General features: G+C 38.9%; 1 protein-coding gene across 1 annotated transcript in view; it reads left to right on the forward strand.

Annotated features, from left to right (window-relative positions):
* The window catches only part of LOC140228696 (oxysterols receptor LXR-alpha-like), a 193,310-nt gene that overhangs the window by 173,093 nt on the left and 3,197 nt on the right, over window positions 1-17,020 (forward strand). Inside the window, exons 3-8 of the mRNA XM_072308965.1 lie at window positions 5,140-5,463; window positions 9,222-9,362; window positions 10,356-10,561; window positions 12,300-12,389; window positions 13,577-13,783; window positions 16,317-16,542. Of these exons, the coding sequence (XP_072165066.1) occupies window positions 5,140-5,463; window positions 9,222-9,362; window positions 10,356-10,561; window positions 12,300-12,389; window positions 13,577-13,783; window positions 16,317-16,542 (1,194 nt within the window). The remainder of the gene's footprint in view (window positions 1-5,139; window positions 5,464-9,221; window positions 9,363-10,355; window positions 10,562-12,299; window positions 12,390-13,576; window positions 13,784-16,316; window positions 16,543-17,020) is intronic.

Raw genomic sequence — 17,020 nt, forward strand, 5'->3', positions numbered from 1 at the left:
TATTAAGGCAGGAAATACTGTCTTCTGGTGTGATAGAGGTGTGCAATGCTGAAACAGGAAATGCTGAATTCTTTGTTTAACAAATGGTTTCTATTTGATTAGCATTTCTTTTTCACTTCTGTGGATACTGAAGGTGGTACGAAGACAGGATTGTAATTGAGATTTGTATGTGTGAATTGAAAGAGAATTTTTGTCCCTCTGAAAAATTGTTCTTTATGGAATGGTCACATCATGTAAAGGTTATCTCAATGGCGGGATATGACAGAAATGTCATAATAGAGTAAATATAAACATGGACATACATACAACTCGTATAAGCATAATCAATACAGTATGTACATGTGATCACATCACTGAAATGCTATCTTAAGGCTGGATGGGTGTGTCAACACACAGATAGGTCTATCTCTTTGTTCATGAAGCAGCTGAAGTTTATTGAGCCCTGTCAGATTTTATGTAGAGGGTCAGGCTTTTTTTTTTTGTGTGTGTGTGTGTGTGTGTGTGTTCTTTTTTTTTTCTTTAGCAGAATTGTGAACTTGTGATGAATTTGATATTTCCATGATAAATAGTATTTTCTTTATATTGCCTTGGGAAACCATTCAAAACAGAGTCAGATTGTACTGAAAAATATTCTCTCTGTCAGCACAAAATTATCAAACTAGAGCTGTCATACAAATTTAGCACTTTGCAACTCACCCAGTATCACAACAGATACTGCATTTGGTTTTATATTTGATATCCAACATTTCACTACACACAAATCAAAGTAACTGTACATACATTGTAACTGTATAATGCATGTTTATGAATGTGTGTGTAAGTACACGAGTATATGTACAACTATAGATTATAAAACATATATTTTCAGTACAGAAATGAGATGGATAGATGGTGTACAAATCCCTGTCGCATTCCTGTCGGAATCAGAATTAATAATTTTTGAAAAAGTGTTAATGTTTTGGAATGACAGATAGCACCTGACTCATGAAATAAGCAAAAATAAAAGCCCTGCAAAATACAAATGCACATGTATATGGTATATTCAGTAGATGGATAACTGGTTTAAAAAAACAAAACAAAACAAAACAAAACAAAACAAAACAAAACAAAACTTTAAAAAACTTAAAAAACTAAGAACAGGTATCAAAAGGAATGGCTATGAACTAAACGATAATATACTGCACATCTTGTATCATAGCATAATGATATATACCAATTGACAGCTACTTTCACTGTGCATGTATTTATCTGTGAGTATATACCAGTATTCTCTGCAATTTTTTTTTTCTTCAGGACTTTGATCAGGACTAATATGCTGATTTGAGTTGGGAGTGTCATGCAAATTTATTCTTACTGTAAGCAAAATCAGGAATAGCATGAAACAGAGCATACATTGTAACAATAGAGTTAAATTTCATGCTCCCATGCTTTGTAAATGCTGTTGTATGTATCACAAAATAGAGCATGTCTAATATACTGGTTATGTTGTATACTGATGATTTTGATTGATATGATTTTATTTTATTTCTGAATTTCTTTTTCATGCATAAATGAAATACAAAGTCAATTGAACGAACTAATTGAGCGCAGTATAATTTTGAATCTGACAGTTAAAACAGATAAATGATTAATTCAGATATCCAACATTTTTTCTAACACAATGCAAAATGAAAACAAACAGGCATTATTTTGTGCATATATTTATGCAAACATAGCATCCCGTATATCTGTCATTCAGGGAAAAATTAAGCAACTCTGGATGTAACAGAATTACAGGAGACCATCATAATGATGATGATGGCATGATATAATCATAATAGTAATGATAATGATAGGAATAATCACACATTTGTATTAAAATAATGATAATGATACTACTACTACTAATACTGCATTGTACTCTGATAGTTACGTTAAATGTAATGATAAACAGAAATTGCAAAAGTTGGTAGAGACTCATATGTAATAAAAACTGCTGACATGGAAACTAGTGTTAAGTTACTATTCACATTTTAGGTTTGTTTTTACAAAGTTTACTCAGTCTCCACCATTAACCCCCCCCCCCCCCCCCCAAGGGAAAAAAAAAGTAGTGCTGATTGTTTATTTTGTGTGTGTGCAACTATTAGGCTAGATGTCCTGTTAAAAAAACAAAAAAAGTTGAATTGTTTCATAAACATTCCCACCTGTGCTTTCTGTCAAAATCATCCAGTTTCAAATAAAGACATTCCAAGGCATTGTTCTCATTCTCAACATGTGTGTCTTCTCCCTGCAAATGCTTAGTTCTATTTCATTCACTTCTCACATTGATATTTGAAGAAAATTGTGGTCTGCTTTGTACCAAAATAACAATAGATCATGTGCTTTACCTTGTGATATGCAGCAGAGGAAAAAATAAAGGGTGGTAGCATCCAGAGGGTTAAAAAAAAGGGGGGGGGGGAGAGTGGGAGTGTCTACACGTGAATACCTCTAACTGAGAGAATTAAAACTGATGAGCTACAGTGGGGCTTGTAGAGCCTCTAGTTCCTCATTGTCAGCTCTTTCTTTGTGAGCTGGCGTCTTGAATCGAATACTTTTGCTCAAGTGATCATGGCATGCAGGGAAGCCATCTTTGCGTAGGTGTGGGGGGGGGGGGAGCAGGGGGAGCAGGGGGAGCAGAGGACTGCATAACATTGGGCTCATAAAGTTTGCACGTACATTGTAGTTCAGCATGCATTCGGCATCACTGGAGTGCTGCAAATCACTTCAAGGTCATTTCATTAAACAATTTTGTAAGGAGTATTCAAGAATATCAATGTTAGCTTTCCATACTCTTTTTCTTGCCTAATCCTTCTCTTATATTCTGGGTAGAATAACCTGGGCAGAATGTCTAGCCATACGGCAAATTCAACGGATAGGCTGCTGTGCTTTAATACGTATTGTTCTCATCTTAAAGTGTGTGGGAGTGTTAATTCTCCCTCTTTGCCAGTACGGATGTGAAATGCAGTTGTAAGTAAGGCTTTTTTAAAAACAAATTGGGAAGGGAAAAAATTGTTCCAGTTCACTTGTTGATTTCAAGGAATGCGTCTCAGCACCTGCAACCATGGGGAGTCATGCAATATCATGTGCCTCTGTTTTGTAATTGGACTGTGTGCAGATGTGTTCTGGTATCTGTCCCACTTTCTGGGTGTCCCTTAAAAAAAAACTGCTACTTGGTTGTTCAGACCGAGAAGCCACATGCTTTGCCACCACTTTGGGAAGTACACTGTGAGTTCTTGTTTGTCGGAGGAGATGCCCTTTTGTTTCTTTCTCCACACACAGTTTGAATACACACCGGATTAAGTTGTTCCCCTCTATTGGCCAGCCCCATTCCTTTCTGGAGCTTATTGTGCAATATGTTGGGACTACAGAGATTACCATAATAAAATTGGAAACAATGTTTTAATGAAGGCCAGTGCTAATGAATGATAAATCAGGCATTCCGTCCACACAACATTTGAAGAAAGTTTGTACTCCTTTTAGCAGCATTGTTAAAAAAAACAGAAAAGGAACAAAATTATTGAGATATATTGTGCATATCTACCAAAACATGGAGACAATGAAGACAGTTGATATTAAAAGCTGTGAAGAGAGCAATTGCTATCCATTGCCATGGCAATATAACTATGAAAGACTTTTTCTCTTCAGAGGCACTCTCATTATTCCAGCTGTGTGATTGAAATGCCTGCGTTGGTGAGGGGGGGGGGGGGTTGAGAATATTTCTGGCACCATTGTATAGGCAGGAATACCATATGTGTGTGTTGCCACAGACATGTACACACATTAATTCTCCAAAGGGTGTGTTTTACATTCCAAAGCAGGCATGATTTGGGCAGTGTATTGAGATGTGGTTCATATGATTTGCCATTTATCCAGGCAGCACTAGGGGAGGCTAATTTGACATGATTTCAACTCATGGTGCACATTGTGCATTGATCACATTTCGATAGACAGGACCATGAACAGCATGAAATCTTCTTCCCCAACATTTTCCTTCTGCAACAAGAAAAATTTTGATAAAAATTAACATGTCCTACTTCATGAATTTCATGTCTATGTAGCCCTTTGGACCATTTTCATATTGTCTCTTGTATGTGCATGTTTTTTGTCAATATAAAGGTATTCTAGATTTACCTCGACAGTTAAAGGCATAATTTACCATTTGCAGATGAAACAAAAACCCATCATCAGTGCTTTAAAATAGTTCTAAAATGTGAGTTAGGGATAGAAACAACCACTGTAAAAAACTGAATACGTATAATTGATGCTAAGTATTGCTAAATACACAAAATGTGAACAATAATGATAATAAAAATGTTTCCAGACTAAACCGTCTACAGTTATGGTTTATTAAGAAAAACACTGATATCTCCTTATACTTAAAGCTTTATTGCAAAAATTTTATATGGTAGGATTTTTGCAATACAACAAAACTACATATGCATTAAATGTGATATCTTAATTTTTTTTTTTTCAATCACTGCTCCCAAAGGTAAACTGGACCTTTAAAATGATCAAATACTGTAAAAGTGGAAATTTTTGTGGTGCTGAAATTTTCGTGCATTTCGCGCAACTAGAAATGAGCGTAAAAATATAAGCACACAAATATTTTGCTGGCCATATGTTATAGTAGTTGATGTTTTGAATCCACAGAATTAAAAACACACTAAACTCTCTTTTACCCGGCCGAGCGCGAAAAATTAGTCGCACAAAAATATCCACTTTTGGAGTATCCAACTCAGTGATGCTGATGGCTGTGGATTCAATGTGTTCTCTACCACAAATTTGTTGTGGAATCATGTGGCAGCAACTTGATACTTCTCACCACCCAAGAATCAGACAGAAATTCAATCTGGTGTTGATATTGGCAGGCTCCAAGGAAATGGCAGAGATGTTTGAGTGCAAATAAGAAAATTCTTACTAAAAGTGAGCACGAACTTTCAAGTGCGTGCTCTCATATTGGTGTAAAGATCCCCTTTCGATTCTCGTTTGAAAAATGAGTCAGTGTGTTTTTGTAATCTGCGTGAAACAAGAGCAGAAATGTTAGGTGATTGAAACTAGACATGTAGTCCATCACTGTTTGGTAGTCACTGCACTTTTATCATCTATTGTCTTCCCACACAGATCCAGCCACGCAATCTCTGCAGATCAAGTCTGAGCCACCAGACACCGGCTACGAGATGTTGCCGCAGTCCACGGGCCCTCCCTACACCCAGTCCCCTTCCCTCGTCTCCCCCTCCTCCACCTCCACCATACCTTCGCTCACGATGAAGGAGCAGTCGTCGCCGCAGTCGATATCGTCCGAGGGGAGCATGAGCGGAATAGGTCCGACGGCCGTGAAGAAGCGGAAGGGGCCGGCGCCCCGCATGGAGGTCGAACTTTGTCTAGTGTGTGGAGACCGGGCCTCAGGGTTCCACTATAATGCCCTCAGCTGTGAGGGATGTAAAGGTGAGTGAAAGGCAGCAAACTTTGGCCAACATGCAGGAAATCATCGTTCGGGTTGAACAAGTCTGCTGATGAAAAGGGGATGTGCAGGCGGCAGAGCGAAGCAACTCCTGTGCGTTCTTGAGTTTTTTTTGGGGACAACTGTTGCATGATGAGATGTTACAAATACAAATTGTAGGTCTTCTACTCCCACTCCCATTTTTTTTTTTTTGAGAAAATGTGAAAAAGAGCAAGGATATTTGAATATCCTGGTTCCTTATGCTTCAAAGTCCTAATGTAAAATGGTGTACCTGTCATTTTTAAGATGCAAAAATGAGATACGGGGCCTTAAAATGTAGCATTATATAGCTTTGAGAGTCCTGCTGATATCTTGCCCAGTTCAGCTTTGAAATAGTCTTGATAATAGTGTTAAACTACTACCGTTAAGGTGTGCTGTAGGTTGGCACCAAATCCTATGAAAGGGACATTCTTCCTGGTATTTTAAGTCCTGTGTATACCTGTGGTGTCAAGGGATGTTGTGGTGGCCAGGGGTGCTGGAAACTTGCAACCTCAGCTTTTGGGAGTGGCACAGATACCAGTTTGTGTAGTTGCAAGAAATCGTCTGAGATAGATGTGCCCTCTTGCTTTAGAGTCAATCTGGAAGATGCAGGTGTCGTACCTGTTATCTCCTAGAATGTGGAAATGTTCCTAGTTCCTTCCCTCTATGCCTAAATTGGGGACATACATGTATGTTATAGATAAGTCCAGGATATTGAAGTCTGCCAGCTTTTGTCCTTAGTACAGAAATGTCGTAAATGATACCTTTCAACTTCCCTTCAATTCAATTCAATTCATCAGTTCCCATTTTAAAGATAATAAAAAGTTTTGGTACCTCAAAAGCTTCCCTGAATTTCCTTGTCTTGGTTTGTGTTTCAGGTTAAAGTACGTTGTCTGTGAGAATTACTCGCCCCAAAGTGCTCTCATGTCTTAGCAATCATGCAATAATGGTTTCGTACCAGAGCCGACGCTGTACAGCGTCGATAAATATTGTACGAAACCACTGACTGCGACCAGCAGCGTGCAGCCCATTGTACGCATAGCTAACTGCGACCAGCAGCCCCATACGCATAGCGTAATGGGGCTTCGCATTGTAGCATTCAGGATCATGACAGAATTAGTATCGCGGGTAAATGTCAACTTAAAATCCAAAAATTTCTTCGATTTGAAGACTTACCAATTAAGTTGAAGTATTGAAAACAGGCTTCGATCAACGTTTGGTTCTGCCAATAGTCCCTTTCTGTTCGAATTGATGACTGAATGTGACTCGGTCGAGAGGACCTTGGGAGAGCTACATACACTGGATACCATGGCCAGCGCATGCGCACACAAACATCTTATCCGTTCATGGATTTGAAATTTGTGTGCATGTGATGTGTTCGCATGCACTGGCTGTAGTATTCAGTGTACTGTATGTAGCTCTCCTAAGGTCCTGTCGACTGAGTCACATTCAGTCATCAATTCGAACAAAAAGGGACTATAGGCAGAACCAAACGTTGCCCGAAGCCTGTTTTCAATACTTCAACTGAATTGGTAAGTCTTCAAATTGAAGAATTTATGGGATTTTAAGTTGACATTTACCCTGCGATACTAAATCTGTCATGATCCTGAATGCTACAATGCGAAGCCCGATTACGCTATGCGTATGGGACTGCTGGTCGCTATGCGTATGGGGCTGCTGATCGCAGTTAATTGCATGATTACTAAGACATGAGAGCACTTTGGGGCGAGTAAGTCTCACAGTGTTAGTTATATGAAAGGTACTTTAACCTGAAACACAAACTAAGACAAGGAAATTCAAGGACACTTTTGAGGTACCAAAACTTTTTATTATCTTTAAAGGTAGGGAATCCCATTTGCATGCCTCAAATGAAGAGTTGTATAAATACAGTGGTATGTTGAAGAGAGTATCATTTTAGAAACTCCCATAAAGTATTGAAAGTGGAAGGTAACATTTAGTACATTTTTATTGACCATTAGATTTTGAATTGAATTCTTTTCGGGGCTCACCGTAAATTCCAGTACATTACCAGGCTACCTTTGCAGACCCATGCACTGCATGTGTGTCCATCATGTATATTTTGTGAAGAAAGTTCATCAAAACTTACAAACGTTTCTATATACATTCTTGCCACACACTCTATATCGTATTACATCAGCTCTTATACTTTTAGATTTGTGTTTATAGATAAAAAATACAGAAGATTGCAACAAAAAGGCTTAAAAATGTGGCTGACACACAGAACTACTGAGTAGTTGAGTTTTGTGCATTATTCAAATTGTAGATAACTGTTGACTTCCAAATTTCTCAGCAGCCTAAACAAGTCCCCTGAGGTTCATAATATTTAATGTTTTGCTGCATTTTGGGAGGTCTGTAAAAGGTATCCCCTACCTTTAATATGTCCATCCAACAAAAGAGTGAAACAAAATACAAAGCATATATTACACAACTCATATTGTTTTATCAACTTGTATGAAATACATAATGCTGTTTGGATCATCACTTAGTAAGATTAAATTAGTACCGGTATTTAGATACCAGCAGAATAACAAATAACAGCAATGCATAATTTTCAAGTTTGACAGAAAAGTAAGTATAACAATGGAATTAGAAATCATCAGATCCATGTTTCTTACATGGAAAATAAACATGTATCATGCTGCTTGAATCCCTTCATAGTTTTTTTCTATGGATAGCTTTGATGATTTACATCATGGTATAGCATTTGCGAAGAGATGAGTACCTGTGATATTCTATTCAAGTGCTTTGTTTTTTTGTTTTTTTTTTACATGTATACTATAGCAATCTGATGTTCTAGTAACTGTTGCACTGGACAGTTCTGACCTTCATAAGTGACACAATAAGATCATTTTGATTTAAACAAAAATGAGTCAAAACATGATGTCTAAATCTAAAAGATTGTTTTAAATCGAATGAGGTGATTTTGTTCTTTCATTTTGTGTAAGACTTTGTTTGTTTGAATGCTTAACATTTACATAACAGCAATCTACTTGAATCGAACGTTATTTTGCAACTGACAATGAGCCTTGACATTAGATTTTTTTCTGCTGTTACCATGGTAGTTGCAATTATGGCAAGTTACTTCCGTGATAATGTGCTTAGGCTGTCATGCCTAAATCCTCGTGGGATAAAGCTTAGCATATCATGAATTATTTATATATAGATACTTCCAAGATCGTGTGAATTGCTAACTATACAATTCCTCTTTCACACCGTCATGAGATTACCGCCACTTTCAGTGTCATGGACAAATGCAAGTTTGCTTTGTTCATTTAGCATCTCATATTCAGTCGAGGCATATGATTTTTTTGTTTTGTTTTAATGATATTCATTCACTTCCATTCAAATGATACAAGAAACATCAAGTCACTTTGGTATTACTGTACAAATTTCAAAGAATATTTCCTTTGAAAAAATAACAATTGAATAATACATTTTCATAACAAATAAAATGGCAATAGTAGAGCAATTACCAAAGAAAAATGATGTGGAAGTGTATTTTATCTAAAATAAAAATCATCCCCGTAAACTACCATGTACTACTATAAACTAAAAGAAAAAAAAAAAACCACCCCACCCATACATAATTACCTATCGTTCCCTTCCCACCCATACCTCTTATGTACAGGTCCATCACTCTTGATCTTGGAATGAGATATTCCTCTCATCCGGTATTATTTCCCCCTTTCCTTGTGTCTTGCAGGTTTCTTCAGGAGAAGCATCACAAAGAATGCACAGTATAAATGCACGCGAGGAGGAAACTGCGAGATGGACATGTACATGAGGAGAAAATGCCAGGAATGCAGGCTAAGAAAGTGCAGAGAGGTCGGAATGCTGGCAGAGTGTAAGTTTGCTCATGACTTGCCAACATTTTTTGGAATCTGTTCAGACCATTTGCTTTGATATCCTTTTCAAGTGTGTGTGTGTGTGTGGGTTTTTTTTTTCTGTCTGGTTATTAAAGTAAATAGAACCAAACAAAGAAAGGGTCGAAAGTGCGTAATCGTGTCTGACAGGGAAAATTCTCGGAATGTTACAGTAGTTGATTTTTCAAAAAGTCATTCATGTATGGCTATGGTTGTTTTCCATTCTTCTTTTTTTTTAGGGGGGGGGGGGTAGTGGTGGCAATTCAAGTGTGTTTGCTTGTCTCATAGCTTTTTAGACAGGAAAGAGATACTATATTACACACTGATATTTGCTGCTTCAATAGCACTATCCACGAGTGTATGTTTTATATGGGAAGGTTAATTGAGGCAAAATGGCATTTGTACATATTTCAGCCTAAAGTGCTGTGTAAGTGTACTCTGTGAAATGTGCTGCTGAACCAATCAAAATGCCAGGTAGCCACCTTCAATTTAATTCAATTCAATTCAAAATGATTTTATTTCCATATAAAGTAATACAAAGTATAATATATAACGCTTACATGAGTACATAATATTTAAAGGAACTGAATCCCATACGTTTCAAGAAAACATGAATGAAAATTTTATAATGATATCAACTCTGGTTTGGATAGATAAACAAGTAAGCAATACATTCTTAATCTATAACTCTACATGGAAAAGAGGAATTCACAAGAAAAGCATAGCTTGTAAAATTTGTGAATTACTCTAGGAGGTGAGGTCATCTCAAGATCCATCAAAGACTCCATGTATAAAATTTTGATATCCTGATGTCAGGTGAAATAATCACAAAAGTACAGAGGGCAAAAATAGACAAGCCAAGATATATGATTCCTCCCCTCCCCGTAGTAAAAAAAAAAAAAAAAAAAAAGTTTTCAAGAGAAAGTGAGAAGAAAGTACTTACATGTTGTTTTATGCATTGTATTGACATGTAGGTTTGCTGACAGAGGAACAGTGCAAGTCGAAGCGGCAGAGGAAGATGATGAAGAAGAAGCAGCAGCAGGACGAGCAGAGCCCGCAGCAGAGCGAGGAGGAGTCCATCCCGCTGCTGACCGACGAGCAGAGGGAGGTCATCGAGAACCTTGTCTGCATCCACAAGGAGCTAGAGATTCCCGGCCCAGAGGACATGAAGAGGGTTACGGTGAGCTCTAAAAACTACCGGATGAGACTCAAAATGGGGGGAAGGTTGTGGGTGCACCCGTTTGTTTCTGTGTGTGTATCTTGGAAGAATAATTTGGATTAAACTAAAAGACCAGCACCAGCAAGTAATAAGGTAAAAGAAAGTTGCAGAAAGCTTCAGATCAGAGCCAAAATGGAAGAAGGGGAAGGGAGGGGAGAGTGCAGTGGGGGCACACTTGTGTGTGCGTGTTATTGAAGAATAATTTGGAAGAAATGGAAGCCCAGCACCTCCAAGTACTAGTAAAGTGGTACAAGAATGTTGTGGAATCCTTCAGATCAGAGCCAAAGTGGGAGAAGGGGGAGGGGGACATGGAGGCACACCCTGTGTGCATATTTGTGCGAGTCATGGAAGAGTAATTTCGAATAAATCGAAAACCAGCACCACCAAGTATTAAAGTTGTAAAAGAAAGTGGTGGAAACCATCAGATCAGACCCAAAATAGGGCAGGGGGGGGGGGGGGGGCAGCAACACACCTCTGTGTTTGTGTGCCTGTCATGGAAGAATTATTTAGAATGAGTGGAAGACCAACTTACAGGTAAGGTGGAAAAAGAAAAATGTCGAAACCATCCGATCAGAGCCAAAGGGGAATAAAAGGGGGGTGCCAGGAGCACACTTTTGTGTGTGTGTGTGTGTGTTTGTGTGTGTGCCATGGAAGAATGATTTGGAAAAAATGGAAGACCAGCACCACCAAGTAAAGTGGTGAAAGAGAGTTGTGGAAACTGGCAGATCTGACCCTAAATGGGGGAAGGTTTGGGGCAGGGGGGTAATTGTGAGTGTCATGGAAAAATAATTTTGAATTAATTGAAGACCAGTCTGGGAGTAAAGTGGTAAAGAAAGTTATGGAAACCTTTAGATCAGAGCCAAAGGGGGGGGGGGGGGGGGGTGAGGGGAGGGGCACGCTTGTGTATCAGGGGGGTATGTGTGTCGTGGAAGAATAGTTTAGAATAAAACGAAGACGAGCACCACCAAGTAAGGTTTGAATGAAAGGCCAGTGTTGGTTGTTGTTATTGTTGTACTTGGTCCTGATTGTTGTCAACAGGTTTGTTGGAGCAAAGGGCTAATATGGCAAGGTTTAACTGCTTTATTTATTGTAGCAGAGGGATAGCCTCAGATGGCCAGCCAGGCAGTTTATATTGTCACTGGATTATACCCCAAAGACATGGCCATTACTCATAAGAAGCATTAAAAAAAAAAAAAAAAAAAAAAAAAAACAGAAGAATCAACTGTAAATCCTTTTGAAGTATTTGAGCAGAGGGAGGTTATCACAATTTGACTATCAGTTTATCATCTAATTCTATTGGAAGTTTCTGAAGACAGATATTGTGACTTCATGTGTTACATAAACTGAGCAATTACTCCCAACTTTAATATCAGCAACCCTGTTCCACGTACCCATTCCCCTCCAATTAAAAGTTCCACTTGACTGTATTTCACATAAAAATGTCATAGTTCTTGAAAAGTACAGCATTTATACGTTGTAAGGAATGTTGCAATAGAACATATGTATTTAGGGAAGTATGAAAATCATATTCTGTAATGAGATTATCAATGCATAATCTCCTTTCTACAGCACATTGATAGATTCTGTCTCTGTGTAAAAGTGCCAAAAGTTAACTGTATCCAGTAAACTGCCCTGTGCAGCTTTTTCACTAATGTTAATCTTCTTCTTCTTCTTCTTCTTCTTGTTTTTTGAATTGCAGCCATGGCGGGAAGGACATCCTCAGCACAGTAATGGGTCCAAGCAGGTGCAAGCATCTGATATATACGACCCGACCCATCCTCTCCCAGGGGTAAGTGGCTGTTACAGGCAGGGACTCACAGTGACCCACATTCTGAAAAAAGACACTGCAATACACCAAAAACAAAACACATGGTTCTCCACTGGTTGTATCGCTGAAAAGTTCACAGATGTTGTTCAAAGTTAGTTTTGTTTGCAATTCCTACTGAATCCAAATGATGAGAACACAAAGGATGAGATTACCATACAATACAGCATGCACTGCATTTGAGCTGTGTGCCTCACAGATATCATAAAGTTGGTGGCAAACCTTTTTTGCTACTCTTACCAGTTTGCAAATAGATCCCTAAATTTGCACTGAAGTTTAACTCATTGAGGACGGGCTGATTTTGCTACAACACTCATTTCCCATAGACACTTGCCCGAGTATACTAGGGACTTGTCCTCAACGGGTTAAAAGGTTTTTTTTTTTTTTTTTTTTTTTTTTTTGGGTTTAGACAAAAGTCCTCCACCATTTCCTCAGACCGCTGTGGATTCTATCACTTTGTTTTGAAATTAGGTTTAAGGATCTTATTTTGAATAGATTAGTGTTGTACCTACCCCCCGAGGCAGACACAGGGAAGAAAACTGAGACAGAAGTACCATTGATTTTAATCAGGTGCCATATTCCCATCTCTGTGATCATGTACTAGCTGCCTCGCTCGCCACATGTATGACATAGTCTTGATTCAGACCCTTGCAGCATAATGTTACCGCAGACAAAGCAATTCGACAAGAAATGGAAGGAGAACTATTATCAGGTTTTGTTGTGTTTTTTTTTTTTTGGGGGGGGGGGAGGGGGGTTTATAGACGTGGAAGTAAGAAGACTTATTGTATGTGCATTTTTATGTAAGGTGTGTGAATTACATCACACACAATTTACAGAGTGCAGAGATTGTGTTTTCTGCAGCGCAGGGGTCAGAAAAAGAAAATTAATTGAAAAAAAAGTATATCAGCAAAGATTTCTTTTTGTTTTAGATCATGAGCAATGATCAATATTCCAAGCAGTCAATGAGAAAGATTGCCCTTCACATGCCCGCTGATTTGTTGTCATTTTGTAACAACCTCATGTGCCAGAAGGTTTTCTGATGATTGCAGGTTTTGATGTTGTGGTGGGCATTGCACTAAAATATGACATTTTAAAAAGAATACATAGTGAGCCTCAGCTGTAGTAAAGTGATCTGTCACCTTTCATTGCAGTTGATGCCGGTTCCCTTCAACGGAAAGGGGGACCAGGCCGACAGTGCATCGGCAGAGGACAACGAAGAGGACACCGACGCCCTCCACCTGAGGTTCGCCCACATCACCGAGCTGACGATACTCACCATCCAGCTGATTGTCGAGTTCAGCAAGCACATACCGGGATTTCTCACCCTGTCTAGAGAGGATCAGATACTCCTCTTAAAGGTGAGTCCCACTTCCATCACCCACTTACGGACTACTTTCAGCACCCCTTTTTGAAGACTGTAACCAGTCTCAGCATAATTACCTCCGCCAAGGCAGGAGGTTATGTTTTCATCGATATTGGTTTGTCTGTCTGTTTGCAAAATAACTCAAAAAGCTGTGAACGGATTTGAATGATACTTGCAAGAAAAGTTTATAATGACACAAAAAAGAGATGATTAACATTTGGTAGTGATTCGGGAAGTTTTATTGATTTTTGAAGGATTTTTTTTCAATCTTTTTGCAGAAAGGGTCAATGAACTGAGAAGTTCAAGCTGCGCATATGTGAGGTTTGCATATATGCTCTAAACATATGCTGTGCTCGGGCGAGGTGACCGCGTAGTTGGAAGCTGATGACATAAACGAAAGGCTTCTATTTTGTGAAATTGAGCAATTTTCAGTGTGCGTGTATGGGTAGAAATGGGCTGCTTGGCGGAGGTCTGTGCTTTTCTAGTGCTTTTCCAGTGCTTTTCTAGTTTCAACTTTGATCAGTTATTGACATTGCGAAGATTGGTCATGTTAGGATGTCCTCACACCTTCTTTACAGCAAAATCATTTCAACTGTCAGTGCAGACAAGCAGTCATACAGGTGACAAGTGTAGAAAATCACCTCTGAAGAAGACAGGCTGGATATCTCGCCTAAACATAGTCTCCTGGCATTTGTGCTATCTTTGACCCTGCCATGTCTCTGGATCAGGGCTTCAAATGATCCACCTTGATTATAGCTCATTTCAAGCCAAGAACAAGCCTAACCACAGCCCATTGGTACAGACCCAGACAAATCTCTTTGAATTGAACTGGCTGCTTGGACCTGGCCATTTTTATTCCAGAGTGCACTCAAACCAGGCCTGCGGCTGAAGGATGACATGAAAAGAGCCATTAACAGACACATTAATCCTGTTCCACACAACTTCATATAATGACACCCTCTGAGAAGGACAGAGATGTATATTTTTTTTTCTGGGTAGTTTCCCTTTAAAAGATTTTATCTGTGACCTCTCTGTGTAGCTCATCTCATAGTGTGTATTTGTAGGTTAATTTACAGTGTGCTGTTAAAGTTTTAAAAAAAAAAGTGTCAAAAGGTTTAAAATAGGATTAAATTCGTTAGGGAAAGGTATCTGTGCACCCATGTACTACCAGTGACCTTTTTTTGTGCCAAGCCTACTCTCTTCTCTTCACATTCTACCTACAATTTTTTTATTGTAACTGTCAGTCCTGTTAGTGGTGATACCTCGATAATCCTAGTTAATCCCCATGTTGTGTCTGCTCTGGTTGGCTTACACACATGTTCCCCCCAGGAGTTGATTCTTTGTCCCCAAGGGTCAGCTGCACTGACCATAGTCCCTTGAAGTCTTGTGCAGGTGACAAAGAAAGAAAACCTGTATAGAACAGGAGGATTTGAACAGCAAATTTAAACAAGGCTGTACTGCACTGTCGAAGCACATTAATGTGTTAAGTGTAAAGCAGGGTCAATAACCTTTGGACTTCTTGGGGCATGTAAAGATATAAATCAGGCCAGATGCATCACAAGCTGTGGTAGGGGGAAAAATAGTTGATGTACTTCTTAACACTATGGAAGGATGCTCTGTATCATAAGACTTCTATCATTTTAACACATGTATTTCCTTCAAAGAACTCTAAAAGGATGATTCTATATATTTTTTTGCGGCCATTTTGTTTCAAGTTGTAGAGGATTAGGCAGCTGGCTTGCAATTAATCAGAATTCAGCATAATATATGCTCTCCTTGAATGCTGTCATTATGCATGCAACATCCAATGTCTGCATTGACTATTAATTAATGTTTATAGTGCAAGTCTAAACTTTCTTTTCCCTTCCTCCTTTTTGATGGATTTAGAAAAAATGACCATATGTACATTGTAAGCATCACCATTATCTGCTGTCCCGACTCTGCTACTGTCACCCAGCTAAAACCCACAAAAAGTGGGCTAAAATGAATTTCCCTTTTCTACATAGGTTAAAAGAGCAAGCTCTTAAAGTCATTTCTCTATAATTTGTTCAGATTGGACCATCCTAATCTATTCAAAAAGTGGTTGAATTAAAAAAAGAGTTAGGAGGTGCAGTTTCACGGAAAAGGGAGAAAAAAACTGATTTAAAGAGTAGGATCACTCAGGCATGCTGTGCAGAAGTTTCAATGAAAAATGTGGTACATGACATGTATTCTGTTTCCACCAAAAGCAGTCCCTGTCCAAAAAAGATGGTCCAGAAAACCTGCTCATATCTCAATTTCTATTTTGGTTTAAGCCGCCAGATTTTGACAGTAGGTAGAGAAAATATTACTCTCCAAGGTAAGACAAACTTATTTGGAGCTGGTCAACCCAAGTGTCTTATTTTGTTCACTTACAGAGAATCCTAATCTGCAACTTTTTGTGGGTTTTGACTTGGGCGGTCACATACGCTCCTGTCATCCTCATCGACAATGCCACCAAAAAATAACTTATTGAACACACCAACTTTTTGTCTTAACACCACGACCAGGGTTCAGCCATCGAGGTCATCATGCTCCGGGTGGCTCTGCGCTACGACAAGGAGCTGGACGCCATCATGTTCGGCAACGAGAAGCCGTACACGCGGAAGCAGCTCCTAGAGGGAGGCATCGGGGATCTGGTGGACCCGATGTACAACTTTGCCAAGAGCATGTCGGAGCTGGAGCTAGACTACGCCGAGTTCATTCTCCTCATGGCGATCACGATATTATCACCAGGTACATTGTTTGTCATCACTCTTGCAAACTTGGTTTGCGTATGGTTCCGTGGTGATAGGCATTGATACAAAATACGTAGGTACTTATGTAAGATCTTGTTATTTCAATATCAGACAAGGATTTATTGCAACAGATTGACAAATTGCCTTACATCGACGTAAATAATCATTCAATCAGTTGCAATAAAAACACCTGAATGGAAGAATTTCAAGACAAGGATTTGTTGTAGTCTATGTGAACTGGAGATTGTGTTTGATTCATTCGGTTTTACCAATGGGAATTGTGAATACAGTGAGACTGGGACCTACTGGTCACCTTCTGCTTGAGGGTTAGTGGCATGAACACCTGGCTGAAATTAATATGTGAAATACCATTGTAAGGAAGGATGAAGTATCTTCAGGCTGTAAATGTGTGTTACTAGTCTTCATATTGAATCATTTCTTTAATATGCTATTGCAAACAGTTGAGAGTTTACATA

Source organism: Diadema setosum, chromosome 5 (genome assembly GCF_964275005.1).
Source record: "Diadema setosum chromosome 5, eeDiaSeto1, whole genome shotgun sequence".
Lineage (NCBI taxonomy): Eukaryota > Metazoa > Echinodermata > Echinoidea > Diadematoida > Diadematidae > Diadema > Diadema setosum.